The following is a 27614-nucleotide window of genomic DNA, read 5'->3' on the forward strand; positions in this document are numbered from 1 at the left end:
GATGATGTGTGACTTGGACGGGAACTTGGAGGTGGTGGTGTTCCCATGCGCCTGCCGCCCTTGTCCTTCTAGGTGGAAGAGGTCGCGGGTCTGGGAGGTGCTGCCGAAGAAGCCTTGGCGAGTTGCTGCAGTGCATCTTGTCGATGGTCCACACTGGAGAGTATTCCATCACACTCCTGACTTGTGCCTTGTAGATGGTGGAAAGGCTTGGAGTCAGGAAGTGAGACACTCACTGCAGAATACGCTGGAAACATGAGGTAAAGTAGGGCGACATGGATGATCGTATGGAGCAGAAACACCAACACAATTCCAACTCTTAATCCAATGAATACCAATCATTTCTGTTCCTATTTTTTCTCCAACTCATTCTAGTCTGCAAGATGCTTCACGACGGCTGCAGCTGGTTGCAAAGGCTCCCAAGAGCTGGAGGACAACCGCCAGGATCATTCGAAGATTCTCGGGTTTATCGGCCGCAGCAATGATTTAAAAATAAAGATATTTATTGTATAATTCTGGAACAACCGCTTTCATCTGAAGGGCGTGGTGGCTCTGAAAAGAGCCTGTTGTTTTGGTTCACACGGGTAGTATTTGTGTTTGGGGTTTTCAGTCTTGGCCGCCGCCCGTGGGGCTGCTGCCGCCTTCTGGTCTCGGCAGCTCCCGGGCTTCCTGCCCCTGGAGGGGACCTGGGGCCCCCCAGGGCTCCCGGGTCGCCCGACGGGCCTCGCCCCCTGGCGGACCCCACCCGCCCTCTTCTCGGCCTTTCTCCGGCGGGCGGCAGCAGCAGCAGGATCACCGCCCCCGGCCTCCTTCCTCCTCCGCCCCCTGGGCTTGTTCTTGCCGGCCGGCCGCACCAGCGAGGCCTCGGTCACCAGGCTCCGCACCGCCTGCTTCACCCGCCAGTTGATGCGCGGCAGGTCGTAGCCGGCGGCCGACAGCGCCTGGTTGACGGCGGCCAGCGACAGGCCGCGCCGCTCCCTGGAAGCCGCCACCGCCTGCAGGATGTGGCCCGACACCGTGGGCCCGCCCGCCGGCCGCGCCTTGGGCTGGGCTCCTCCTCTTCCTGGCCTTGCGGCCTCGGGCCGGGCCTTTGGTCTGGTCGCCCGAAGCAATTTTATTTTTTCGCTCAGTCAGCGCCTCCCCCCCTCCTCCGGCTGCTCCGCGCTCCTCACCGCGCCGAGTCCAGCTGCTCCGCTCAGCACCTCCCCCCCTCCTCCGGCTGCTCCGCGCTCCTCACCGCGCCGAGTCCAGCTGCCGAGCGGCGGCGGCGGCCGCGCCTTTTGTAAGCTCAAGGCGGACGGTCCAGAGGCAACTCCTCCACCGGGACCCGGCGCGTGGCCGAGCGCCGCCTGCGACTCTTTCTGTGTGAGTGCGAGCGTGAAAAGATTTGGTTGCATTCTTCAAACCTTCAACCCCTCCCTCTCCTGAGGTGGGTGCATCCCTTTTGGTTGCATTCTTCAAACATTCAACCCCTCCCTCTCCCTAGGCGGCTGCATCCCTTTTGGTTGCATTCTTCAAACCTTCAACCCCTCCCTCTCCCGAGGCAGGTGCATCCCATTTTGTTGCATTCTTCAAACCTTCAACCTCCCGAGGCGGGTGCCTCCATGACATTAACCATGCGAACTAAACTTTGAACTCGGGCTTGCCTTACACCAATTACTCCCCCTGGAGATGGAGCACGCGGTGTCCGCCGGCACGCTTGAGGCATTCCGCGACTGGTGGGCGCTGCGGGGACTGGAGTGATTTATCAGCCCAGACAATCAAATTTTAATTTAATTTGTTAAGTTTTATTTGAAGTTTTATTAATTTACAGACATTTTCTTTAAGTACCCAATCAAAAGAGTACACCGATTACTCCTCAGATAACGAAGCAGTCCCTGCCCGCCTGCAGCAAGACCTGGACAACATTCAGGATTGGGCTGATAATTGACAAGTGCCAGACAATGACCAGCTCCAACAAGAGAGAGAGCCTAGCCACCTCCCCTTGACATGCAATGGGATTGCATTCTTCAAACCTACAACGCAACACCCACCTCCCCTCAATGGGCAGGCGCATCAAATTTGGCTGCATTCTTCAAACTTTCAATACCCCCCTCCCCCTCCCTGGGCGGGTGCATCCGATCTGGTTGCGCTCTTCAAACTTTGAATTCGGGCTTGTCTTACACCAATTACTCCTCAGGCAATGAAGCAGTCCTTGCCCGCATGCAGCAAGACCTGGACAGCATTCAGGCTTCGGCTGATAAGTGGCTAGTAACATTCGCAACTCACAAGTTTCAGGCAATGACCATTTCCAACAAGAGAGAGTCTAGCCACCTCCCCTTGACATTCAACGGGATTATCATCACGTCACAGTTCAAGAAGGCAGCTCAAGGGCAATTAGGGATGGGCAATAAATGCCGGCCTTATCAGTGACGCCCACATCCCATGAATGAATAATAAAAAAAGATTGAACCATATTTTAAAACACGTCACAACAGGATTAAACAGCCTATTACTCAGCATACAGCAAACAAAGTCTATTTAACAAACTACAGGAAACATAACTCATGATCGAAACTACAGCAAAGTCTCCCGATAATAGTGAGTTTATTTCTCCAATGAAATGCCGTGAGTGGAGGATAGTTCCATAATAGAAATGATATGCTTAAAATTAATCCCAGTCATTTACAGCTGTGTGGTCTCCAGGCATGATTGATGCAGGTATTTCCAAATCATCTCCATTCTGCCTGGTGCTTGAAATATCACTATATGCAGTCATGTGAAAATCGTGTTTCCTACATTACAACAGCGACTGCACTTCAAAATACTTCATTGGCTGTACAGCGCTTTGAGACATCCTGAGGTGGTGAAAGGTGCTGAGGACGGTGTCAGGGATTCTTAAGTCCATTCCAACTGAACTTGCTCCCGGTGCAGTCCCACATTGCCCCGCCTGCCATTCACCACGATGCCACCATGCTCCATGAGATGGAAGAAATCATGAGCAACATCGACCTTCCCATTCACAAAGACTGGATAAACCCACCACGAAGGCGCTGAAAGTTGCACCGGCCATTCTGGGAAACAGCAGCCACTTTTGATGCAGCTGGTATCGACCCACTATCCAGATGGACAGATTCGTGGGATGCATGCAACATAAAGAACCGACACCTCATCACTGACTCAACAGCAGAGGCCCCTGGCTTTGACCTCGTTCAAAGACAGCGGACAGCGCTCAACCCAATCCGCACAGGACATGGACGCTGCGGCCAGCCGCTCCACAAGTGGAAGATGAGGGACGACCCGATGTGCGACTGTGGCCATGAGTCCCAGACCATGGAACACATCACACATGCCCACTAAAGATCTGTTGTGGGAGGCACCTCATTTCTCCGCTCGGCATCTCAGGAGGCCATCGGATGGACGGCCAAACTAGACATCCCATCATAAGCTTTACCCGCCAGACCAAAGCAGTAGTAATGCAAGTCTTTCTTTGTTTCTTTTTCCAGCAACAAATAGTTTTGTTATTAATGTAAAAGGACTTTTATATCGGTGGACAACTGAGGCCATACTAAGACCAGAGGCAGAGACTGAGATCTGGTTCAATGGTCAATATAGAATCTACAGCACAGAAACAGACCATTTGGCCCAACTGCTCGATGCCGATGTTTATACTGCCCACAAACCTCCTACCACTCGAATTGCCCCTTCCCACCCTAGCCCTCTATTCTGCACTGTACTACAGTGTCAGCTGTGGCTCAGTGGGCAGCACACTCGCCTCTGAGTCAGAAGGTTGTGGGTTCAAGTCCCACTCCAGAGACTTGAGCACATAAAACTAGGCTGACACTGCAATGCAGTGCTGAGGGAGTGCGGCACTGTCGGAGGTGCCGTCTTTCAGATAAGACGTTAAAACCAAGGTCCCGTCTGCCCTCTTAGGTGGATGTAAAAGATCCCATGGCACTATTTCGGAACAGGGGAAGTTCTCTCCAGTGTCCTGGGACCAATACTTATCCCTCAGCCATCATAACAAAAACAGATTATCTGGTCATTATCACGTTGCTGTTTGTGGCAGCTTGCTGTAGGCAAATTGGCTGCCATATTACAACAGTGACGACACTCCAAAAGTACTTCATTGGCTGTAAAGCGCTTTGAGATGTCTGGTGGTCATGAAAGGTGCTATATAAATGCAAGTCTTTCCTTCTTTAGTCCCTTCTCCCTCATGTATGCATCAAGCCTCACCTTAAATGCACCGGTGCTCTCTGCTTCAACCATTCCATGTGGCAGCCAGTTCCACATTCTCACCACTCTCTGTGTCAAAATAATCCTCCTGAATTCCTTATTTGATCTGTTAGTGGCTCTCTTATGTTTAAGCCCACTTGTTCTGGACCCACAAGTGGAAACAATTTCTCCACATCCACCCCATAGAACCCCTTCCTAATTTGAAAGACCTTGATCGGGTCTCTTCGTAGTCATCACTTCTCCGGAGAAAAGAACCCCAGCCTGCTGATAGTTCCCATGCTCTCGATTCTGGAAACATTCTTGTAAGTCTTTCCTGCAGTTTTCCCAATGCTTCAGTATCCTTTTTGTAATATGGATACAAGAACAGTACACAGTACTCCAGTGGTGGTCTAACCAAGGTTCTATATAAATTGGCATCTCTGCTTTTTTATTCAATTTCTCCAGCAATGAACCTCAGTAATTTATTTGTACTCTTTATGACCTTATCAAGGTGTGTTACTTCAGTTAGCAATTTACGTACTGTATCTGTATTCCCAGGAATAAGTGGCCTCCTTATTCCACCTACCAAAATGAACCACCTCACACTTAGCTATAGTGAATTTCATTTGCCATTTATCTGCCCATTCTGTAAGCCTGTTTATATCTTCCTGTGTTTTGGTGTAGCTCCCCACATTATTAGCTCTACCCCCCCCCCCCGCCCCCCCAATTTGGTATCAAATTGATCGATTTTTGTTAGGCAAAGGTATTTAGGGTCACGGGAACAAGGTTGGTAGAGAGGGTTTGAGATACAGATCAGCCATGATCTCATTGAATGGTGGAACAGGCTCGAGGGGCTGAATGGCCTCCTCCTGTTCCTATATGCCAATCAGCAAATTTCGACTCTAGATCTCCGATTTCTGAGTCTAAATCATTTATATATATATATCTATAAGGTGAACAACGGTGGTCCCTGTAGGACACCACTTCCCGTTTTGTGCCAGTCCATGAAACGTCCCTTAACTTCTATCCTCCGTTTTATAGCCATCTTTGCTAAAATCACCAAAGTTTAGAACGCAAAGGAGACTGGGGAAATTCTCCAATTTTGCATTTTTAGATTCATTATAGATTTTCATGACTACATAAGACCAGGTTAAAATTTGGTCACAAACCAGTACAATGGAAGGATATGCTTTTTGTTCCAATTTCTGCCACTGGAGCTTTTGCCCTGCCAAGCACTACACCTAGGCACTGAAGAAAGCAACCTGGCCTGTTTGTCCAGTTCTCCCCAGGCTGAAGAAGCACGGCAGTCTTGATCTCCCTGGACGGAATGGTTGAGCGCTCGGTATAACAGGCCTAACAAAAAGCGTTGTTTGTGACAAGTTAAAAAAAACATGTGATTAAGTAAAGAAAGACTTGCATTTGTATAGCGCCTTTCATGACCTCAGGATGTCCCAAAGCTCTTTGCAGCTAATGAAATACTTTTGAAGTGTAGTTACTGTTGCAGTGTAGGAAATGCAGCAGCCAATTTGCGCACAGCAAGCTCCCACAAACTGGCAATGTGATAAAGACCAGATAATCTGTTTTTGTTATGATGATTGAGGGATAAATATTGGCCAGGACACCGGGGATAACTCTCCTGCTCTTGTTCGAAATCGTGGCCCTTGGGATCTATTTACATCTGCCTGAGAGAGCAGACGGGGCCTCGGTTTAACGTCTCATCTGAAAGACTGCACCTCCGACAGTGCAGCGCTCCCTCAGCACTGCACTGGAGTGTCAGCCTAGATTTTGTGCTGATGTTTCTGGAGTGGGGACTCTGAACCCCACAACCTTCTGATTCAAGAGACAAGGGTGCTACCCACTGAGCCACAGCTGAAAGCAGGTCCCTCTCACAAATCACCCCTGCCCTTGCTGACCTACTTTGGCTCCTGGCTCCCTAACACCTCCAATTTAAAAGAAAAGAAATGTTGTATATTAATGCAAGAGGCTTTCAAAACAATAAAAATAAATTCAAGATTCCCATGGATTTGGAAGAAATTTCTAATTTAGGAGTGAACCTGCTTTGTTAGTTCATAAATGTCATAAGGCTCAGTCTGGGGGTTGAATCTGGTGAGACTTCCTGTTATAGAAGTCATCCAATTTTCACTACATTAATTCAACGGAATGAAAATCGGGCGGTTTATTTAACGGGCAGCCGATCCGCAACACTCGTTTTACGCCTGAGTGCTAAGGTGAAAATCTAGCCCCTGGGTTTCTCCCCTTACTCTCCATCACGAATATCACCTACTTCCACCCCTGTGGCATTGCCTGCCTCCGCCCCTGCCTCAGACCATTTGCTGCTGAAAGTCGCATCCATGCCTTTGCCCCCCCAGGCACGGCTATTCCAATGCTCACCTGGGCAGCCTCCCTTCCTTCATCCTCGGCAAACTTCAGCTGATCCAAGACTCTGCTGCCCGTATCCTATCCCGCACCAGGTCCCGCTCACAAATCACCCCTGCTCTTGTCGGCCTACTTTGGCTCCTGGTTCTCTATCGCTTCCAATTTCACAGGAAAGAAAGGAATATGCTGCATATTAACTTAAGAGGCGCACAAAACAACAACAATGTAGTAAAACGTCCCAAGGCGCTTCACAGGAGCGATTATCGAGCAGAATTTGACAGCGAGCCACACAAGGAGAGATTAGGGTGGATGACCAAAAGCTTGGTCAAAGAGGGAGGTTTTTTGGAGTGTCTTAAAGGAGGAAAGAGAGGTCGAGAGACGGAGATGTTTAGGGAAACAATGGAAAACAATTACTGAGAAATAGACCAGAAAATATTAATGTTGCATCCATAGACCTTCCTATCTAGCAAAGATTGATTAGTATTGTAAACCATAGTAATCACATGCAATTGGAAATATGGGGAGATGGAGTAACATTTCTATTTGGAATGATTCCTAGTAGTCTTGTCTGTATATTGGCAAGTGGCTGTTTATTCTGTCATTCGCTCTTCTGATTAATTTTTCTGCTGGTAAAGCTGCTGATGGACAACGCACATAGAGTGGCCCTTGCATTCTGAAACCCCTGGAGCTACTTTCTAAAGCAAAGGTTTCACCTCAGATCACAATTGGGATTTCACTGATTGCTGGTAGGTGCTCAAGTCTGAGGGTCAGGAGGACTCGGAGAGTAGCCATCTCCCAGTCACTATTATATTAAAACTTTGTGCTTATCAGCGATTACAACACTCTGTGAAAGAGGTGTCTAGGCTGCCTTCATCCAGGTTGCATCTAACTGAAGGCATCTCCCCACCCCCACCCTCCACCCCTGTTAACTTGTGAAAACCCGGGTGAACTGGAAACACCCCACAAAGGCGGAGGGGGGGGGGGGAGGAAGCAGTGGTACAATGGAAAAGTCATCTGCTGGAAGGACCGAAACATGTAATGGGAGATAAAAACTGGGAAGGACTTCAATAAAGCACAGCTGAAGGAGACAAAACTGTGTCCAAAACAAGGTCTGGCACAAGGAAGATCGATTCTATTTCTCTCTCTCTCTTTCCACAGGTGCTGCCCAACCTGCTGCGTATATTCCGTGCAGTTTCTGTTTTTATTTCAGGTTTGACAGCATTCGCAGTATTTTGCTTATCTCCCCCACGGGTGCAGTTCAATATCGGCTACTTGAGAAGGAACCAGGAGTCCTCATTTTCATCCTGACTCCACCCATTTATGGGTTTCCAACCAGGTCCGCCAGCATTGTATGAAAGGAGTGTGCGGCGCCGAAAACTCTTATTCCCAATTCAATTACTGGGGTTGCTTCTTTTGCAATAGCTTAAGTTTCAGTTATGACCAGCAGAGGGAAAGGGGGTAAGGGGCTGGGGAAAGGCGGAGTCAAGCGGCACAGCAAAGTCCTTCATGACAACATCCAGGGTATCACCAAGCCCGCCATCCACCGCCTGGCTCGGCGAGGCGGCGTCAAGCGCATCTCCGGTCTCATCGACGAAGAGACCCGGGGTGTGCTGAAGGTCTTCCTGGAGAACATCATCAGAGACTCGGTCACCTACACGGAACACGTGAAGCGCAGGACGGTCACTGCCCTGGACGTGGTGTACGCGCTGAAACACCAGGGGCGGACACTCTATGGATTCGGTGGTTGAAAAGATTAAAATAAAATTATGGATCTGAACCAAAGAAAAAAGGCTCTTTTAATAGCCACCCATTCAATCGACAAGAGGTCTGTGAAATGTAAAAATTCTGGTAAACCTCACTGCGAGATTTGACAATGAGGGGCGTGGCAGGAGTAGGCACAGATAAGAACATAAGAAACAGGAACAGGAGTCGGCCATTTGGCCCTTCGAGCCTGCTCCGCCACCTCATCTCCACTTTCCTGAACTATCCCCTGATGCCCTTAATATTAAAAAATCTATTTCTCTGTCTTGAATATACTCAACGACTGAGCCTCCTTAGCCCTCTGGGGTACAGAATTCCAAAGTTTCACAACCCTCTAGAGAAGACATTTCTCACCTCCATCCTAAATGGCCGACCCCTTATTCTGAGACTGACCCCTGGTTCTAGACTCCCCAGCCAGGGGAAACATCCTCCCAGCATCTACCCTGTCAAGCCCTGTAAGACTTGTGTATGTTTCAATGAGATCACCTCTCAATCTTCTAAACTCTCGAGAATATAGGCCTAGTCTACTCAATCTCTCCTCAAAGGACAATCTCCCCATCCCAGGAATCAGTCTGGTGAACCTTTGTTGCACTCCCTCTATGGCAAGTATATCCTTCCTTAGGTAAGGAGACCAAAACTGTACACAATATTCCAGGTGTGGTCTCACCAGGGCCCTATATAATTGCAGTAAGACGTCTTTACTCTTATACTCAAATCCTCTTGTAATAAAGGCCAACATACCATTTGCTTTTCTAATTGTACCTGCATGTTAACTTGGAGTGATTCGTGTACAAGGACACCCAGGTCCCTCTGAACACCAGCATTTCCCAATCTCTCACCAATTAAAAAATACACTGCTTTTCTATTTTTCCTACCAAAGTGGATAACTTCACATTTCTCCGCATTATATGCCAGTTGCCATGTTCTTGCCCACTCATTTAGCCTGTCTATATCCCCTTGACACCTCTTTGCATCCTCCTCACAACTTACATTCCCACCCAGCTTTGTATCATCAGCAAACTTGGATATATTGGAGAAGGGAGTTGTTGCTCGGGGTCCTGCTGTATCCTTGCCATCCTACTGAGCCAGAGAGTGCAATCTCAGGCAGCCGCTGCAGTTTAGATGTGGCATTAACAGGGCAATCTTATGGCCCAGCAGAAGGAGGTAAAGAGTCATCTGTATCCAAGTAAACATTCAGTCACGTCCGTCAGGTCGCTTACGTTAAGTAGTTGGAGACGCGCTGGACACAGAGAAGCAGTGGGATAAGGATCATTAATTCATAATGAATCCTGCACTGTTTATTGGAATCACGTTTTCACTCTTACTGGGGCACATTTCTGTAGCAGGAAATGAATGGGATTGATATGTTTGATGGCCGGAGTTGGGTAGAGCATAATGGTGTGGATGGGTTTGGTGCATCAGTTTCGTTGGGAACATGAGTTCAGCAATGCTGGTGCTGAAGTGACCTTTGAATGTCTAATTGAAATGGTTGTCCATTAGAAGTTGCTGGGCTTGTCTTCCTTGCCGCCAGTCTGGTGGAGCAGCCAGCCGTGAGCTCAGCCTCTGTCGATCCTGACTGTCCTTCCTGTCCCAACTACTGCATGGTGACGTGTCTTCTGAGAGCATAATTATGCACTGTGCAGCATACCACTATAATGGATACCTTTCTAGCGCTGTGCAATAGGACAGCCCCCACCCTCCACCCTCCCAGACCTGTTCAAGCAGCAGAATCTTTGCTTCAGCGTGACTATGGTATGTTTTATGTGTATCTTTGTCAAAGAATGTGCCTCTTTATATTTGATTTCAGGCGTGGTTTATGGATGAAATATCGAGTCATGCTGCTGACGATAATCCCAGGTCTCCATGATCCATCTGCCTGGTCTAGGTATTCCAACAACAACTTGCATTCATATAGTGCCTTTAATGTAGTAAAACGTCCTAAGACGTTTCACAGGAGAGTAATCAGACAAACATTGACACCGAGCCACATCGGGAGATATTAGGGCAGAAAGACGTAGGTTTTAAGGAGCGTTTTAAAGGTGGAGAGAGAGAGGTAGAGAGGATTTAATTTCATTAAATAACAGTAGAAACATAGAAAAAACATAGAAACATAGAAGATAGGAGCAGGAGTAGGCCATTCGGCCCCTCGAGCCTGCTCCGCCATTCAATGAGATCATGGCAGATCATCCAAGCTCAGTACCCTGTCCCTGCCTTCTCCCCATATCCCGTGATCCCTTTAGCCTTAAGAAATGTATCTAACTCTCTCTGGAATATATTTAATGAATTGGCCTCTACTGCCTTCTGTGGTAGAGAATTCCACAGGTTCACCACTCTCTGGATGAAGAAATTCCTCCTCATCTCAGTCCTAAATGGCTTACCCCTTATCCGTAGATGGTGACCCCTGGTTCTGGACTCCCCGCCATCGGGAACAGCCTTCCTGAATCTAGTCTGTCTAGTCCTGTTAGAATTTTATAAGTTTCAATGAGATCCCCTCTCATTCTTCTAAGCTCCAGCGACGATAAGCCCAATCGACCCAATCTCTCCTCATACGTCATTCCTGCCATCCCAGGTATCAGTCTGGTGAATCTTCGCTGCACTCCCTCCATGGCAAGAACATCCTTCCTCAGATAAGGCGACCAAAACTGCACACAATACTCAAGGTGTGGTTTCACCAAGGCCCTGTACAACTGCAGCATGACATTCTTGCTCCTGTATTCGAATCCTCTCGCTATGAAGGCCAACATACCATTTGCCTTCTTAACCCTCTGCTGCACCTGCATGCTTACCTTCAACGACTGGTGCACAAGGACACCCAGGTCTCGTTGCACTTCCCCTTTTCCCAATCTATTGCCGTTCAGCTAATAATCTGCCTTCCTGTTTTTGCCACCAAAGTGGATAACCTCGCATTTATTCACATTATACTGCATCTGCCATGCATCTGCCCAATCGCCCAAATTGTCCAAATCATCCTGGAGTTTCTCAGCATCCTCCTCACAGCACACACGCCCACCTAGCTTTGTGTGTGTGTGGGGGAGGAGGGGGGGTGCGAGTCCATGGAGGAATTTGAAAACAAAGATGAGATATTTTAAATCGAGGCGTTGATTAACCGGGAGCCTCTGTAGGTCAGCGAGCACAAGGGGTAATGGTTGAACGGGACTTGGTGCACGTGCGGACACGGGCAGCAGAGTTTTGGATGACCTCAAGTTTACGTAGGGTGGAATGTGGGAGGCCGGCCAGGAGTGCGTTGGAATAGTCAAGTCTAGAGGTAACAAAGGCATGGATGAGGGTTTCAGCAGCAGATGAGCTGAGGCAGAGGAGGGGTCGGGTGATGTACCGGCGGCGGAAATAGGCAGTCTTAGTGCTGGCGTGGATATGTGGTCGGAAGCTCATCTGAGCGGGGGGGGGTGGGGGTTCAAATATGACACCACGGTTGCGAACAGTCTGGCTCAGCCAGCTGCCCAGGGAGAGGGAGGGAGTCGGTGACGTGGGGACGCAGTTAGTGGCGGGGACCGAAGATGATGGCTTCGGTCTTCCCAACATTCAGCTGGATCAATGTCGGGCAAGCAGTCTGCAATTTAACAGGGCAACTTATGGTACCAAAAATACATTTTTCAACAGAAAATGCTGGAAATACTCAGCTGGCCAGGCAGCTTCCGTGGAGAGAGAAACAGAGTTAACGTTTCAGGTCTGGGACCCTTCATCAAGTATTTCCAGCATTTTCTGTTGTTATTTCAGATTCCGCAGTATTTTCCTATTGTAATATATTTTTCAAGCTGCAGCCATGTGGAGACTCTCCCCCACGTGCCTGAAACCAGCTGCAACACCATGAGTGTTTCTGATTGGCCAGTTGGCACGCCTTGTTCCTAACTCACAATAGATACTTATGCGCTGGTTCACCAATAGGAATCCTTCACTTTCTGATTCCTCATTTGCATACGGCTAGCTATTAAATAGCACGTCCGGGAGACTTTCTCCATCACAAACCCTCGCGTCCGTTCACCAGGCCTGTCGTGGCGTCCAGGAGCATCGCCTCGAAAAAGGGGCCGAAGAAAGCGGCCACCAAGAAGCGGGCCAAGGGCGACAAGAAGCGCAGGAAGACCAGGAAGCAGAGTTACAGCATCTACAAGGTGCTGAAGCAGGTCCACCCCGACCCGACACCGGCATCTCCTCCAAGGCCATGAGTGTCATGAACTCGTTCATCACCGACATCTTCGAGCGCATCGCCTGCGAGGCCTCCCGCCTGATCCATTACCCCAAACGCCAGACCATCTCCTCCCGGCCGGGAGATCCAGACCGGCATCCGCCTCCTGCTGCCCGGGGAACTGGCCAAGCACGCCGTCTTGGAGGGGACCAAAGCAGTCACCAAATACATCAGCTGCAAATAAAGCCTCTCGTTCCTCCCACCTTAAAAACTCAACCCAAAGGATCTTTTCAGAGCCACTCACGAGATCCAGAAGGGACTATTTATTTTCATTTGACTAATGACATTTGAAATATGGACAGCATAAAGAATGAAACTCTTTAAAAAAAATGTTTTATCATCCTTTCTTTATTTACCCCTCACTTTCATTTTTTTGTCATATGTTCAGATTTTGATGGTGTTTTTGTAATACAGTATATCGTTAATTTAAAATAGATTGAAATTTAACAAATATATAATAACAAAATGATGCATTGTCACTGCCCTGTTTTGTATAAAGCACTCATTTACAAGCGGGTCACTGAAAAGCTAAAATGAAATTAAATCTGTCAATTCAGGGACCAGTAATTTTAAAGGATCAATTTGCCATAATTCACAATTTAATAATGAATTATTCAGTCTCACAGATGCCAGTTTAATGATTATTCAGTCCCACAGACGCTATAATTTTAATTAAAATGATTATTCAGTCCCACAGATGACAATCTTTAGCAGTAATGATTATTATTTAGTCTCACAAATGCCATAGTTTTAATTATTATTCAGTCCCAGATACCATAATTTTAACGATTATTATTCAATCCCACAGATGCAATAATTTTAACAATAATGATTATTATTCAGTCCCACAGATGCAATGATTTTAATAACTGGTTAATATTCAGTCCCACAGAGGGCCATTACTTTAACAATAACGAGTCTGATTCACAGACGAGCTCTTATTCTATAAGTCGCCTTCTTCGTTGGTGTCCGAGGTTGGAGCGGATTGAAAAACGCGCCAATCAGAGGCCGAGATTTGCCGGGTTTTCAGCCAATCAGAAGGCGCGGCTGGGCTGGGCGGGGCCGGCGGCTGCTATAAAATCCGCAGCCCGGAGCGGGGAGGAGCAGTTGGAGAACAGAGTTAGAGAGGAGTGCGCCCCCGGGGGAAGGACAGCCGCCGCCGCCCGCCCGCCCGGGGAGAAGGGACAGCAGTCGGCCGGCACCTTGGGCAACAAGGGCTCGCCGGTGGGCGGGGCTATGGCGTCACCCGCGCGCTGAGGCGGTTGAACGGCCGATCAGGAGCCACGTGACCCCGGAGCTGGCGGCGGCCTTTTAACACAGTGGGCGGGGCCCCGAGGCGTTGCGGGCTGCGATTGGTGAGCGCAGCTGTCAATCTACGAGTCGCAGCCAATAGAAGAGACGGACTCAGTGAGGGATTTTAGGCGCGGGCTGCGTGGCCACAGTGCGCATGCTCGGTGCTGCTCGCAGTCCCCGGATGAGGCTCCGGTTTGAGGAAGGAGATAAAATGGCGGCGGGACTGAGGAGTGGCGGATGTTGCGGTGAGTGTGGATCAGAGAATCTCCGGCATTTACAGCAGTGCCGGCCTCTCAGGCAATCTCTGGGAACATTGGGGCGAAGGGGCGTGGGAAGAGACTCGGTGTTCGGCACCTTCCCAGATTCTTCTCCTCCACTTTGTGTGGTTTTGGGCCAGGGATTCCCAGGTGTTGGTGGGGATGTTGCACTTTTTCAAGGAGGCTTTGAGGGTGTCCTTGAAGTGTTTCTTCTGCCCACCTGGGGCTCTCTTGCCGTGCCGGAGCTCCGAGTAGAGCGCTTGTTTTGGGAGTCTCATATCGGGCATGCGGACAATGTGACCCATCCATCGGAGCTGATCGAGCGTGGTCAAAGCTTCGATGCTGGCCTGAGCGAGAACACCGATGTTGGTTCGCCTATCCTGCCAATGGATTTGCAGGATCTTGCAGAGGCAGCATTGGTGGTACCTCTCCAGTGCTTTGAGGTGCCTGCTGTACATGGTCCGTGTCTCTCAGGCATACAGCAGGGCGGGTATCACTGCTGCTCTGTAGACCATGAGCTTAGTGCGGGGTTTGAGGTTTTGGTCTTCAAACACACTTCCTCAGGCGACCGAAGGCTGCACTGGCGCACTAAAGGCGGTGTTGGACTTCGTCGTCGACGTCTGTTCTTGTTGACAGTAGGCTCCCGAGGTATGGAAAGTGGTCCACGTTGTGAGACTATGCCCCGAGACAATGCCCCCTAGTTCTAGACACTCCAGCCAGGGGAAACAACCTCGCAGCATGTACCCTGTCAATCCCCTTCAGAATCTTGTATATTTCAATGAGATTACCTCTCATTCCCCTACATTACACTCCATTTGCCACCTTACTGCCCACTCACTTAGTCTATCTGTATCCCTTTGCAGACTCTCTGTTCTCACAGCTTACTGTCCCGCCTAGATTTGTAGCGTCAGCAAACTTGGATACATTACACATTGTCCCTTCATCTAGGTCATTAATGTAGATTGTAAATAGCTGAGGCCCCAACACTGATCCTTGCGACACCCCACTAGTTACAGCCTGCCAACCTGAAAAAGATCCGTTTGTCCCTACTCTCTGTTTTCTGCCTGTTAACCAATCCTTGATCCATGCTACTATATTACCCCAACCCCATGAGCCCGAATCTTGTGCAATAACCTTTTATGTGACACCTTATCGACTGCCTTTTGGAAATCTAAATATACTACATCCACTGGTTCCACTTTATCTACCCTGCTAGTAACATCATCAAAAACTCTAATAAATTTGTCAAACATGATTTCCCTTTCATAAAACCATGTTGACTCTGCCTAATCATGTTATGATTTTTCTAAGTGCCCTGATACCACTTCCTTAACACTGGATCCCAGTGTTTTCCGAATGACTGATGTCAGGCTAACTGGCCTGTAGTGCCCTGTTTTCTCTCTTCCCTCCTTTCTTGAATAGCGGTGTTACATTTGCGACCTTCCAATCCGCTGGGACCATTCCAGAATCTCGGGAATTTTGGAAGATCAAAACCAATGTATCCACTATCTCTTCAGCCACCTCTTTTACAACACCTAGGATGTAGGCCGTCGGGTCCAGGGGATTTGTCGGTTTTCAGTCCTATTAGATTCTCTAGTACTTTCTCTACTTATATGAATTATGTTCAGTTCCTCACCCTCATTAGACCCTTGGTTCCCCACCATTTTTGGTCTGCTTTTTGTGTCTTCTACTGTGAAGACAGATACAAAATATTTGTTTAACGTTTCTGCCATTTCCTTATTCCCCCATAATAATTTCTCCTGTCTCAGCCTCTAAGGGACCAATGTTTACTTTTGCTACTCTCTCCCTTCCTACATACTTGCAGCAAATCTTACAATCTGCTTTTAGATTTCTTGCTAGTTTTCTGTCATTGCATTTTTTCCCTTTTTTATCAATTTATGGTCAATCTTTGCTGGTTTCTGAAACTCTCTCAATCCTCAGGCTTACTATTCTTTGCAACATTATAAGCTTCTTTCAATCTAATGCTATCCTTACCTTCTTTAGTTAGCCATGGTTGGATCACTTCCCGTGGAGTTTTTGTTTCTCAATGGAATGTATTTTAGTTGAGAATTATGAAATATTTCTTTAAATGCTAGCCACTGCTTATCTACCGCCATACCTTTTTTTAATCTATTTTTCCAATCTATCTCAGCCAACTCGCCCCTCATACCTATGTAATTGGCTTTATTTAAGTTTAAGACACTAGTTTCGGACTTAGGCAAGTCACTCTCAAAATTAATGTGAAGTTCTAACATATTATGATCACTCTGCCCCAGTGGATCGTTTACTATGAGGTTGCTAATTAACCCTGTCTTATTACACAATACAAGTTCTAACATTGTTGGTTCCATGACATTTTGTTCCAGGAAACTGTCCCGAATGGATTCCATGAACCCGTCCTGCAGGCTCTTGCTCCACAGCCCTGTAGGTTACGGCTCTTCAAGTGTACACCCAAGTACTTTTTAAATGTGCTGAGGGTCTCTGCCTCGACCATCCTTTCAGACAGTGAGTTCCAGACCCCCACCACCCTCTGGGTGAAAAAAATTACATCTGCTCTGCACCCTCTAGTGGATGGACTGGGGAGAAAGGTCTTTACTAGCCGAGGCATAGAATATAAGAGCTGGGAGGTAATGCGTGAACTGTATAGCTAGGCCGCAGCTAGAATACTGCGTGCAGTTCTGGTCAACACATTACAGGAAGGATGTGATTGCATTACAGAGGGTGCAGAGGAGATTTACGGGGATTTTGCCTGGGCTGGGGAATTTTTGCTATGTGGAAAGATTGGATAGGCTGGGGTTGTTTTCTTTGGAACAGAGAAGGCCAAGGGGAGACTCGATTGAGGTGCATCCAATTATTAGGGGCCTAGATAGAGTGGATAGGAAAGACCTATTTCCTTTAGCAGAAGGGTCAATAATCAGGGGGGCATAGATTTAAAGCAGATGGTCAAAGGGTTAGAGGGGTTTTGAGGTGAGTTTTTTACACCCAGAGGGTGGTGGAGGTCTGGAACTCACTGCCTGAAAGGGTGGTAGAGGCAGAGAACCTCATCACGTTTAAAAACTGCTTGGATATGCACTTGAAGTGCCGTAAGCTACCAGGCTACGGACCAAGTGCTGGAAAGTGGGATTAGGGTGGATAGATCTTTGTCAGCCGGCTCAGACAAGATTGGCCGAATGGCAGCCTTCTGTGCAGTAAATTACTCTGATTGTGTAACCCGGAGAGGATGGGACCAGTGTGATCAGACAGTGTGTAACCCGGGGAGGATGGGCCCAGTGAGATCAGACAGTGTGTAACCCGGGGAGGATGGGCCCAGTGAGATCAGACAGTGTGTATCCCGGGGAGGATGGGCCCAGTGAGACCAGACAGTGTGTAACCCGGAGAGGATGGGCCCAGTGGGATCAGGCAGTGTGTAACCCGGGGAGGATGGGCCCAGTGTGATCAGACAGTGTGTAACCCGGGGAGGATGGGCCCAGTGAGATCAGACAGGGTGTAACCCGGGGAGGATGGGTCCAGCTTCGGTTTGCCTAAAGCACAGGGAAATTGTACATTTCTATCCAGAACTTTGGTGATTTGCTGGAAGCCCAGGCGGGCATGGCAGGAATCTAAGAAAAGGGACAACATCAGACAGAAGCACTTGGACCCAAACTTTTATTTTTATTAAGCTGAAGAAAAGTCTACATTACATTACTTCACACTATTCATGTTGTTAATTTCAGTCCTGCCATAATTAGATCTCCCGGTGAAAGACTGAGTGATTGAGAAAGATCCACAGCTGAGAGTAAACAGGGATTGTAGACTGAGGAACGACAGCAGGTGAACCAACACAGGATTGTGAGCACCAACTGGAGAGCTTCCCGAGATCGATTGGGGGAAAAGGTCAGAGAGAGTCCCATTGACTCAGATACACACTGGTCCCGGAGATGGACTGGGGAGAAAGGTCAGAGTCCCATTGACTCAGATACACACTGGTTCCTCCCTCCCTTCCATTTCCTGATTTACAGCTATTTCTGGGATGTTACTTGTATCCTCTATGGTGAAGACCGATACAAAATACCTGTACAATTCAGCTGCCATCTCTGGTACTCTAATTTTTCTCCTTTTTAATCTTTTAGTCACTCTTTGCTGTTTTTTGTATTCTGTCCTATCTTCTGACCTGCCAGCCATCTTTGCGCAATTATATGCTTTTTCTTTAAGTTACATACTATCGTTAATTTTTTTAGTTAACCACGGATGGTGGGTCCTCCCCTTGGAATTTTTCTTTCTCGTTGGAATGTATATATTCTGTGTATTCTGAAATATCCCCTTAAATGTCTGCCACTGCATCTCTATTGACCTATCCCTTAACATAATTTGCCAGTTCACTTTAACTAGCTCTGCTTTCATGCCCTCGTAATTGCCCTTATTTAAGTTTAAAATACTAGTCTTGGACCCACTCTTCTCTTCCCTCAAACTGAAGGTAAAATTCAATCATATTATGATCGCTGCTACCTAGGGGCACCTTCACTGAGGTCTTTAATTAATCCTATCTCGTTGCACAATACCAGGTCTAGTATAGCCTGCTCTCTGGTTGGCTCCAGAACGTGCTGTTGTAAGAAACTATCCTGAAAACATTCTATGGACTCCTCATTTAGGCTACCTTTGCCCATCTGATTTTTCCGGTCTCTATGTAGATTAAATCCCCCATGATTATTGCCATACCTTTCTGACAAGCTCCCATTATTTCTTCCTTCATACTCCATCCTACCGTGTGGTTACTGTGAGGGGGCCTGTACACCACTCTCACAAGTGACTTCTTGCCTTTATCATTTCTCATCTCTACCCAAACCGCTTCTACATCCTGGTTTCCTGAACTTGGGTCATCCCTCTCTATTGTGCTAATACCATCATTAATTAACAGAGCCACCCCCTCCACCTTTTCCTAGCTTTCGGTCCTTCCTAAATGTCACGTACTCTTCAATATTCAGGACCCAATCTGTCATCCTGCAGCCATGTTTCTGTAATGGCTATCAGATCATACTTATTTATTCCTATTTGCACTATCAGCTCCTCTGTTTTGTTTTGAATGCTACGTGCATTCAGATGCAGATCCTTTAGTTTTGTCCTTTGATTTTTGTAACCTCTAGCCTTAACTGTTGATTTAATCTTCGATTTGTACTCTCTGTCCCTTCCTGTCACGGTCTGTTTATCATTTCCCATATTAATACCTTTCTCTATTGCCTTGTCTCTACTCTTTCATTTACCACATCTTCCCAAATTTGATCCCTTGCCCCACTATTTAGTTTAAAACCCTCTCTACCGCCCTAGTTATATGACTTGCCAGAACACTGGTCCCAGCACAGATCCCACTTTCCCCAGTGTGGTGCCAGTGCCCCAGGAATCGAAACCCATTTCTCCCACACCAGTCTTTGAGCCACACATTCATCTCTCTCTAATTTGATTTACCCTATGCCAATTTGCTCATGGCTCAGGTAATAATGCAGACATTATTACCCTTGAGGTTCTGCTTTTTAATTTAGCTCCTAGCTGCTCACAGTCTCTCAGCAGAACCGCTTTCCTAGTTCTAACTGTCGTTGGTACCTACATGGACCACGACCATTGGCTCCTCCCCCTCCCACTGCAAGTTCCCCTCTAGCCCAGAATAGATATCCTGAACCCTGGCACCGGGCAGGCAACACAGCCATCTGGACTCTCGCTCTTGGCCGCAGAGAACTGTATCTATCGCCCTGACTATGCTATCCCTTATTACCACTATATTCCTATTAACTCCCCCCGCTTGAATCGCTTCCTGTACCTCGGTGTCACGGTCAGTTTGCTCATCCACCCTGCAACCACCGCTTTCATCCATACAGGCCGCAAGAACCTCAAACCTGTTGGACAATTGCAAAGGCTGAGGCTCCCCCACCTCCTGGGTCCCCATACCTGCCTCACTTTTAATTTAATTTGAATGAATTAAAGGGTAAGGCATGGCAGGAGAGCTCTGTGCCATGGTATGCTCTTCCTGCACTATGTGGGAAATCAGGGACACTCCCTGTGTCCCCGACGACCATGTGTGCGGGAAGTGTATCCAGCTGCAGCTACTGACAGACCGCATTGTGGCGCTGGAGCTGCGAGTGGATACATACTGGAGCATTCGCGATGCTGAGGACGTCGTGGATAGCACATTTAGGGAGTTGGTCACATCGCAGCTAAAGGCTGCACAGGCAGGAAGAGAATGGGTGACCACCAGGCAGAGTAGTAGGCGCAGGCAGGTAGTGCAGGGGTCCCCTGTGACCATTCCTCTCTCAAACCGATATACCGCTTTGGATATTGTTGGGGAGGATGGCTTATCGGGGGAAGGCAGCAGCAGCCAACTTCCTGGCACCATGGGTGGTTCTGCTGCACAGGACGGGAGGAAAGAGTGGGAGAGCTATAGTATTAGGGGATTCTATTGTAGGGAACAGATGGGCATTTCTGCGGCCACAAACGTGACTCCAGGATGGTATGTTGCCTCCTGGTGCAAGGGTCAAGGATGTTTCCAGAGCGGCTGCAGAACATTTTGGAAGGGGAGGGTGAACAGCCAGTTGTCGTGGTGCATATAGGTACCAATGATATAGGTAAAAAAACAGGATGAGGTCCTGAAAGATGAATATAGGGAGTTAGGAGGTAAATTTAAAAATAGGACCTCCAAGGTAGTAATCTCAGGATTGCTACCAGTGCCACGTGCTAGTCAGAGTAGAAATAGAAGGATATTTCAGATGAATATGTGGCTGGAGGAATGGTGCAAGGGGGAGGGATTCAAATTCCTGGGACATTGGAACCAGTTCTGGGGGAGGTGGGACCAGTACAAAACTGACAGTTTGCACCTGGGCAGGACCGGGACCGATGTCCTAGGGGGAGTGTTTGCTAGTGCTCTGGGGGAGGGTTTAAACTATAATGGCAGGGGGTTGGGAACCTGAGCAGGGAGACAGAGGAAAGAGAAACAAGGATAGAAGCAAAAGACAGGAAGGAGAAAAACAAAGGTGGCAGTCAGAGAAATCAAGGGTTTAAATCAAATATGGCCACAGTAAATAATAATTCTAAAAGGTCGAAGAGCATTAAAAAGCAAGCCTGAAGGCTTTGTGTCTTAATGCAAGGAGCATTTGTAATAAAGTGGATGAATTAGCTGCGCAAATAGAGGTAAACAGATATATGATTGGGATTACAGAAACATGACTCAAGGGTGACCAAGGCTGGGAACTCAACATCCAGGGGTATTCAGTATTCAGGAAAGAAAGGCAAAAAGGAGGTGGGGTAGCATTGCTGGTTAAAGAGCAGATTAACACAATTGTAAGGAAGGATATTTGCTCTGATGATGTGGAATCTGTATGGGTAGAATTGAGAAATACCAAGTGGCAGAAAACGTTAGTGGGAGTGGTATACAGAACCCCAAACAGTAATGCGGAGGTTGGAGATGGCATTAAACGGTAAATTAGAGATGCGTGCAATAAGGGCACAGCAGTTATCATGGGTGACTTTAATCTACATATAGATTGGGCTAACCAAATTAGTAACAATACTGTGGAGGAGGAATTCCTGGAGTGTATACGGGATGGTTTCCTGGACCAATATGTCGAGGAAGCAACTAGAGATTAGGCCATCTTAGACTGGGTATTATGTAATGAGAGGATTAATTAGCAATCTTGTTGTGCGAGGCCCCTTGGGTCAGTGATCATAATATGATAGAATTCTTCATTAAGATGGAGAGTGAAGTAGTTGACTGAGACTAGGGTCCTGAATTTAAATAAAGGAAACTACGATGGTATGAGGCGCGAGTTGGGTAGGATTGATTGGGGAATGTCACTCAAAGGGTTGACGGTGGATAGGCAATTGCAAGCATTCAAAGACCGCATGGATGAACTACAGAATTTGTTCATCCCTGTTTGGCATAAAAATAAAACAAAAAAGTTGACTCAACCGTGGCTAACAAGGGAAATTAGGGATAGCGTAAGATTCAAGGAGAGGACATAAAAATTGGCCAGAAAAAGCAGTAAACCTGAGGATTGGGAGCAGTTTAGGATTCAGCAAAGGGATTAATTAAGAGGCGGACAATAGAGTATGTGAGTAAGCTTGCAGGGAACATAAAAACTGACTGCAAAAGCTTCTATAGATATGTGAAGAGAAAAAGTTTGGTGAAGTCGTGCGTAGGTCCCTTGTGAGGTGGATGTCGAGAAACTCCAGGATGATTTGGACATGTTGGGTGATTGGGCAGAAACATGGCAGATGCAATATAACGTGGATAAATGTGAGGTGGTCCACTTTGTGGCAAAAACAGGAAGGCAGATTATTATCTAAATGGCAATAGATTGGGAGAAGGGGAAGTGCAACGAGACCTGGGTGTCCTTGTGCACCAGTCGCTGAAGGTAAGCATGCAGGTGCAGCAGTCAGTTAACAAGGCAAATGGTATGTTGGCCTTCGTAGTGAGAGGGTTTGAGTACAGGAACAAGGATGTCTTGCTGCAGTTGTACAGGGCCTTGGTGAGACCACACCTTGAGTATTGTGCGCAGCTTTGGCCGCCTTATCTGAGGAAGGAAGTTCTTGCCATGGAGGGAGTGCAGCGAAGATTCACCAGGCTGATACCTGGGATGGCAGGAATGACGTATGAGGAGAGATTGGGTCGATTGGGCTTGTACTCGCTGGAGTTTAGAAGAATGAGGGGATCTCATTGAAACTTACAAAATTCTAACAGGACTAGACAGACTAGATGCAGGAAGGATGTTCCCGATGGTCGGGGAGTCCAGAACCAGGGGTCACAGTCTAAGGATACGGAGTAAGCCATTTAGGACAGAAATGAGGAGGAATTTCTTCACCCAGAGAGTGGTGAACCTGTGGAATTCTCTACCACAGAAGGCAGTAGAGGCCAATTCATTAAATATATTCAAATAGGAGTTAGATATATTTCTTAAGGCTAAAGGGATATGGGGAGAAAGCAGGGACTGGGTACTGAATTTGGATGAGCAGCCATGATCTCATTGATTGGCGGAGCAGGCTCGAGGGGCCGAATGGCCTACTCCTGCTCCTATCTTCTATGTTTCTGTTCCAAGCTGCACTCCGCGACAAACGGCACTCAGTTGTGAATTACAATTCTGAACTGGACGCTGGATTTACTGAGTTATGTTCTATCAGTAAATCTATTTCTGAATTTCACGATGGTAGTTGAATTACATGATTAGCATTTAAGTATAAACTGATAAAATGATACGTAAATCTTAATTTTACTAATAATCAGTAAAATAGATTTTGTGCTGTCAGAAAAAAGTTTCTTGTTGGTCCCATGATCCAGGTGCATGGATACATACAATTCAATAACAGTAACAGATTTAGCTGGTTTAAGACAATCTGCTTTTCAGCGGTCACAGGGTGAATCTCCAACAATGCGACTATTGTGTTGATGTATTTCTGTAGATGTGGCACTGCTTAATGTTCTGCACAGCTGGAACTGACGGTGGATTCAGTAAACCCGCAGTGTCTGGTCTGGTGGTGTATAAATCCGTTATTGGAATCGCAGCTTCATGGTTAGAAACACTGGCTGGATGTTCAGGGTTAATGTTCTTCACTAAACTCCGAACATGTGATGTTGGTTTTGTTATTTCTGTTTTCAGTTATTGTCGGTGAGTGATTTCCTCTGTTGTCAGGGTAACAATCTGTCAGATCTCAGTGCCAGAGGCCTTGGCTCCAATTTATATCTGAAAGACTCTGAAACATTCAGTGTAAACTCCTGTCTATGTACTCGGCAGTCCAGGAGTAGGAACCTGTTGGTTCTGAGCAGTAGGTTATGTATAGATACATATAATTTGTAAGACTTCCTCTTGCTATGGTTTGGTAATGGTTCTTTTAAAATTTGATAATCTCTGTCACAATATATTTTTGAGTAGTGAATATTGTCCCACATGTTATTCAGTTCTGGGCACTGCCCCTCAGGAAAGAGAGATGTTGACGTTGGAGGGGATTCATCGGATGATACCTGAGCTAAAATGGTTAAATTATCAGGACAGGTTGCACAGTCTAGCCTTCTATTCCCTTGAACATAGAAGATCAAGGGGTCATCTAATTGAGGTGTTTAAGGGGAGCGATAGTGATACTCTCCTGCTGTGTTGCCGTCCCGCGCGGGACGGGTTGATCGGTGAGTGAGGGTCAGACACAGGCTGGTTGCCTGGGTTACAGGGCCTGCTCTGTGACTGAGGGAACTCTGCTCCATTCAACACCCAGCCCGACAGCGGCTGCTCAGCCCCGAGTTTAGATCACAGCGAGGGAGGGTCACAGGGTCACCGCTCTGGTTAGTAACTCCGCACAGAAAATGGCGCGTTTCCGTCTACAGGAGTGAGAATGCGGAAGTCTCAGTTCTAATGTTTTATATCACAGGGAGGGAGGGTAAAGTGCAACAGAACCGGTTTGTAATGGAGGGGAGGTTCCTGTCAGCATCAGGTCCCGGGGAATGACCTGAACCAGCTCACAATACAGGGGCCGGTCCAGGGGTGGAGTGCGTGGTAGGTTCATCAGGTCCCGGGAATGAGCTGAACCGGCTCACAATCCAGGGGTGGAGGGCGCGGTGGGTTCATCAGGTCCTGGGGAATGAGCTGAACCAGCTCACAATACAGGGGCTGGTCCGGGGGTGGAGGGTGCGGTGGGTTCATCAGGTCCCGGGGAATGAGCTGAACCGGCTCACAATACAGGGGCTGGTCCGGGGGTGGAGGGCGCGGTGGGATCATTGGCAGTTTGGACACAAAATGGTGCATTTCTGCCCAGAGCAGTGAAAATGGGAGAGTCTCAGGAGGCCGGAAATTTACTGAGGAAAATCTCCAAACTAAATACTCGGCCTTGAAACTGGGTTTGGCAAGAGGATGGAGTTATGGAAAAGAAATACCAGTGAGATCAGACAGTGTGTAACCCGGGGAGGGTGGGCCCAGTGAGATCAGACAGTGTGTAACCCAGGGAGGCTGGGCCCAGTGAGATCAGACAGTGTGTAACCCGGGGAGAATGGGCCCAGTGAGATCAGACTGTGTTACCTGGGAAAGATGGCCCCAGCTTCGGTTTGCCTAAAGCACAGGGAAATTGTACATTTCTATCCAGAACTTTGGTGATTTGCTGGAAGCCCAGGCGGGCGGGGATCTGAGAAAAGGGACAACATCAGACAGAAGCACTCGGACCCAAACTTTTATTTTTATTAAGCTGCAGAAAAGTCTACATTACATTACTTCACACTATTCATGTTGTTATTTTCAGTCTTGCCATAATTAGATCTCCTGGTGAAAGACTGAGTGATTGAGAAAGGTCCACAGCTGAGAGTAAACAGGGATTGCAGACTGAGGAACGACAGCAGGTGAACCAACACAGGATTGTGAGAGCACCAACCGGAGAGAACTCTTCCGATTCAAAGAGCTTCCAGAGATCGACTGGGGGAAAAGGTCAAAGAGTCCCATTGACTCAGATACACACTGCTCCTGGAGATGGACCCCCCCCGCGCTCGCCGCCCCCCGCCCCCCCCCCCCCCCCGGCCGCCTTTACAGAGGCTGGTGTCAGGAGCAGTGAGACCGGAGACCCAGAGAGTATTTAAACTCACTTTCGTGGGCTTTCTTTGCAGAGGCTGGTGTCGGGAGCAGTGAGACAAGCTTAAATTCTGCGGTTTATATTTTCTTGGGTCTCTGTGGTGTAGTGGGGACAGTTGGTAAATAAGCGCCCTAGAGTATATTTTTAACTGGTGGTATTGAATTAATTTAAATTAATTAAAGGGGTAAGTCATGCCAGGAGAGCCCAGCCCCGTGTTGTGCTCCTCTTGCTCTATGTGGCAATTCAGGGATGCTGCCAGTGTCCCTGATGACCACGTGTGCCAGAAATGCATCCAGCTGCAGCTACTAACGGGCCGTATGGAGGCACTGGAGCTGCGGATGGATGGGTTGTGGAGCATTCACGATGCTGAGAGGGTCGTGGATTACACGTTTGATGAGTTGGTCACGCCGCAGGGTAGGGCTGCACAGGCAGAAGGGAAATGGGTGACCACCAGGCGGAGCAATAGAAGCAGGCAGGTAGTGCAGGGGACCCCTGTGGTCATCCCCCTTTCAAACAGGTATACCAATTTGGATACTGTTGAGGGGGATGACTCACCAGGGGAAGGCAGCAGCAGCCAACTTCCTGGCACCAGGGGTGCTTCTGCTGCTCAGGAAGGGAGGAAAAAGAGTGGGAGGGGATTCTATCATAAGGGGAACAGATAGGCATTTCTGTGGCCGTAGATGTGACTCCAGGATGGTTTGTTGCCTCCCTGGTGCCAGGGTCAAGGATGTCACTGAACGGCTGCAGGGCATTCTGAAGGGGAGGGTGAACAGGCAGAGGTCGTGATTCACATTGGGACCAACGACATAGGTAGGAAGAGGGATGATGTCCTGCAGCAAGAATTTAGGGAGCTAGGTAGCAGATTAAAGAGCAGGACCTCAAAGGTTGTAATCTCTGGATTACTCCCGGTGCCACGTGCTAGTGAGTATAGGAATAGGAGGATAGAGCAGATGAATGCGTGGCTAAAGAGTTGGTGCAGGAGGGAGGGCTTTCGTTTCCTGGATCACTGGGTCTGCTTCTGAGGAAGGTGGGACTTGTACAAGTCGGACGGGTTGCACCTGAACCAGAGCGGAACAAATATCCTTGCGGGGTGGTTTGCTAGCACTGTTTCGCGGGGGGGGGGGGTTTAAACTAAAATGGCAGGGGATTGGGAACCTGAGCAGGGAGACGGAGGAAAGGAAAACGAGGATAAAAGCAAAAGATAGGAAGGAGAAAAACAAAAGTGGCAGTCAGAGAAATTAACAGTTTAAATCAAACGTGGCCACAGTAAATAATAATTCCAATAGGTCTAAGAGCATTAAAAAAACAAGCCTGAAGGCTTTGTGTCTTAATGCGAGGAGCATTTGTAATAAGGTGGATGAATTGGCTGCGCAAATAGAGGTAAACAAATATGATTTGGTTGGGATTATGGAAACGTGGCTTAAGGATGGCCAAGACTGCGAACTCAACATCCAGGGGTATTCGATATTCAGGAAAGATAGGCAAAAATGAAGGGAGGTGGGGTAGCAATACTGGTTAAAGAAGAGATTAATACAATTGTAATGAAGGATATTAGCTCTGATGATGTGGAATCTGTATGGGTAGAATTGAGAAATACTAAGGGGGAAAGAAACATTAGTGGGAGTGTTATATAGACCTCCAAACAGTAAGGCGGAGGTTGGGGATGGCATTAAAAGGGAAATTAAAGAAGCTTGCAATAAGGGCACAGCAGTCATCATGGGTGACTTTAATCTACATATAGATTGGGCCAACCAAATTAGTAACAATACTGTGGAGGAGGAATTCCTGGAGTGTTTACGGGATGGTTTCCTGAACCAATATGTCGAGGAACCAACCAGAGATCAGGCCATCTTAGACTGGGTATTATGTAACGAGAAAGGATTAATTAGCAATCTTGTTGTACGAGGCCCCTTGGGTCGGAGCGATCATAATATGATCGAATTCTTCATTAAGATGGAGAATGAAGTAGTTGACTC

The 27614-nt window shown here is 47.7% G+C and overlaps 1 protein-coding gene across 1 annotated transcript in view; it reads left to right on the forward strand.

Annotated features, from left to right (window-relative positions):
• LOC147091941 (uncharacterized) overlaps positions 1 to 27614 on the forward strand; it is a 142674-nt gene that overhangs the window by 88438 nt on the left and 26622 nt on the right. The window contains exons 3-6 of the mRNA XM_085976647.1: positions 373 to 461; positions 608 to 1014; positions 8002 to 8266; positions 12332 to 12467. Coding sequence (XP_085832773.1) covers positions 373 to 461; positions 608 to 1014; positions 8002 to 8266; positions 12332 to 12467 — 897 coding nt within the window. The remainder of the gene's footprint in view (positions 1 to 372; positions 462 to 607; positions 1015 to 8001; positions 8267 to 12331; positions 12468 to 27614) is intronic.

This window comes from Somniosus microcephalus, unplaced genomic scaffold (genome assembly GCF_052327205.1).
Source record: "Somniosus microcephalus isolate GS21.2 unplaced genomic scaffold, FLI_Smic_1.0 unresolved_chr3, whole genome shotgun sequence".
Classification (NCBI taxonomy): domain Eukaryota; kingdom Metazoa; phylum Chordata; class Chondrichthyes; order Squaliformes; family Somniosidae; genus Somniosus; species Somniosus microcephalus.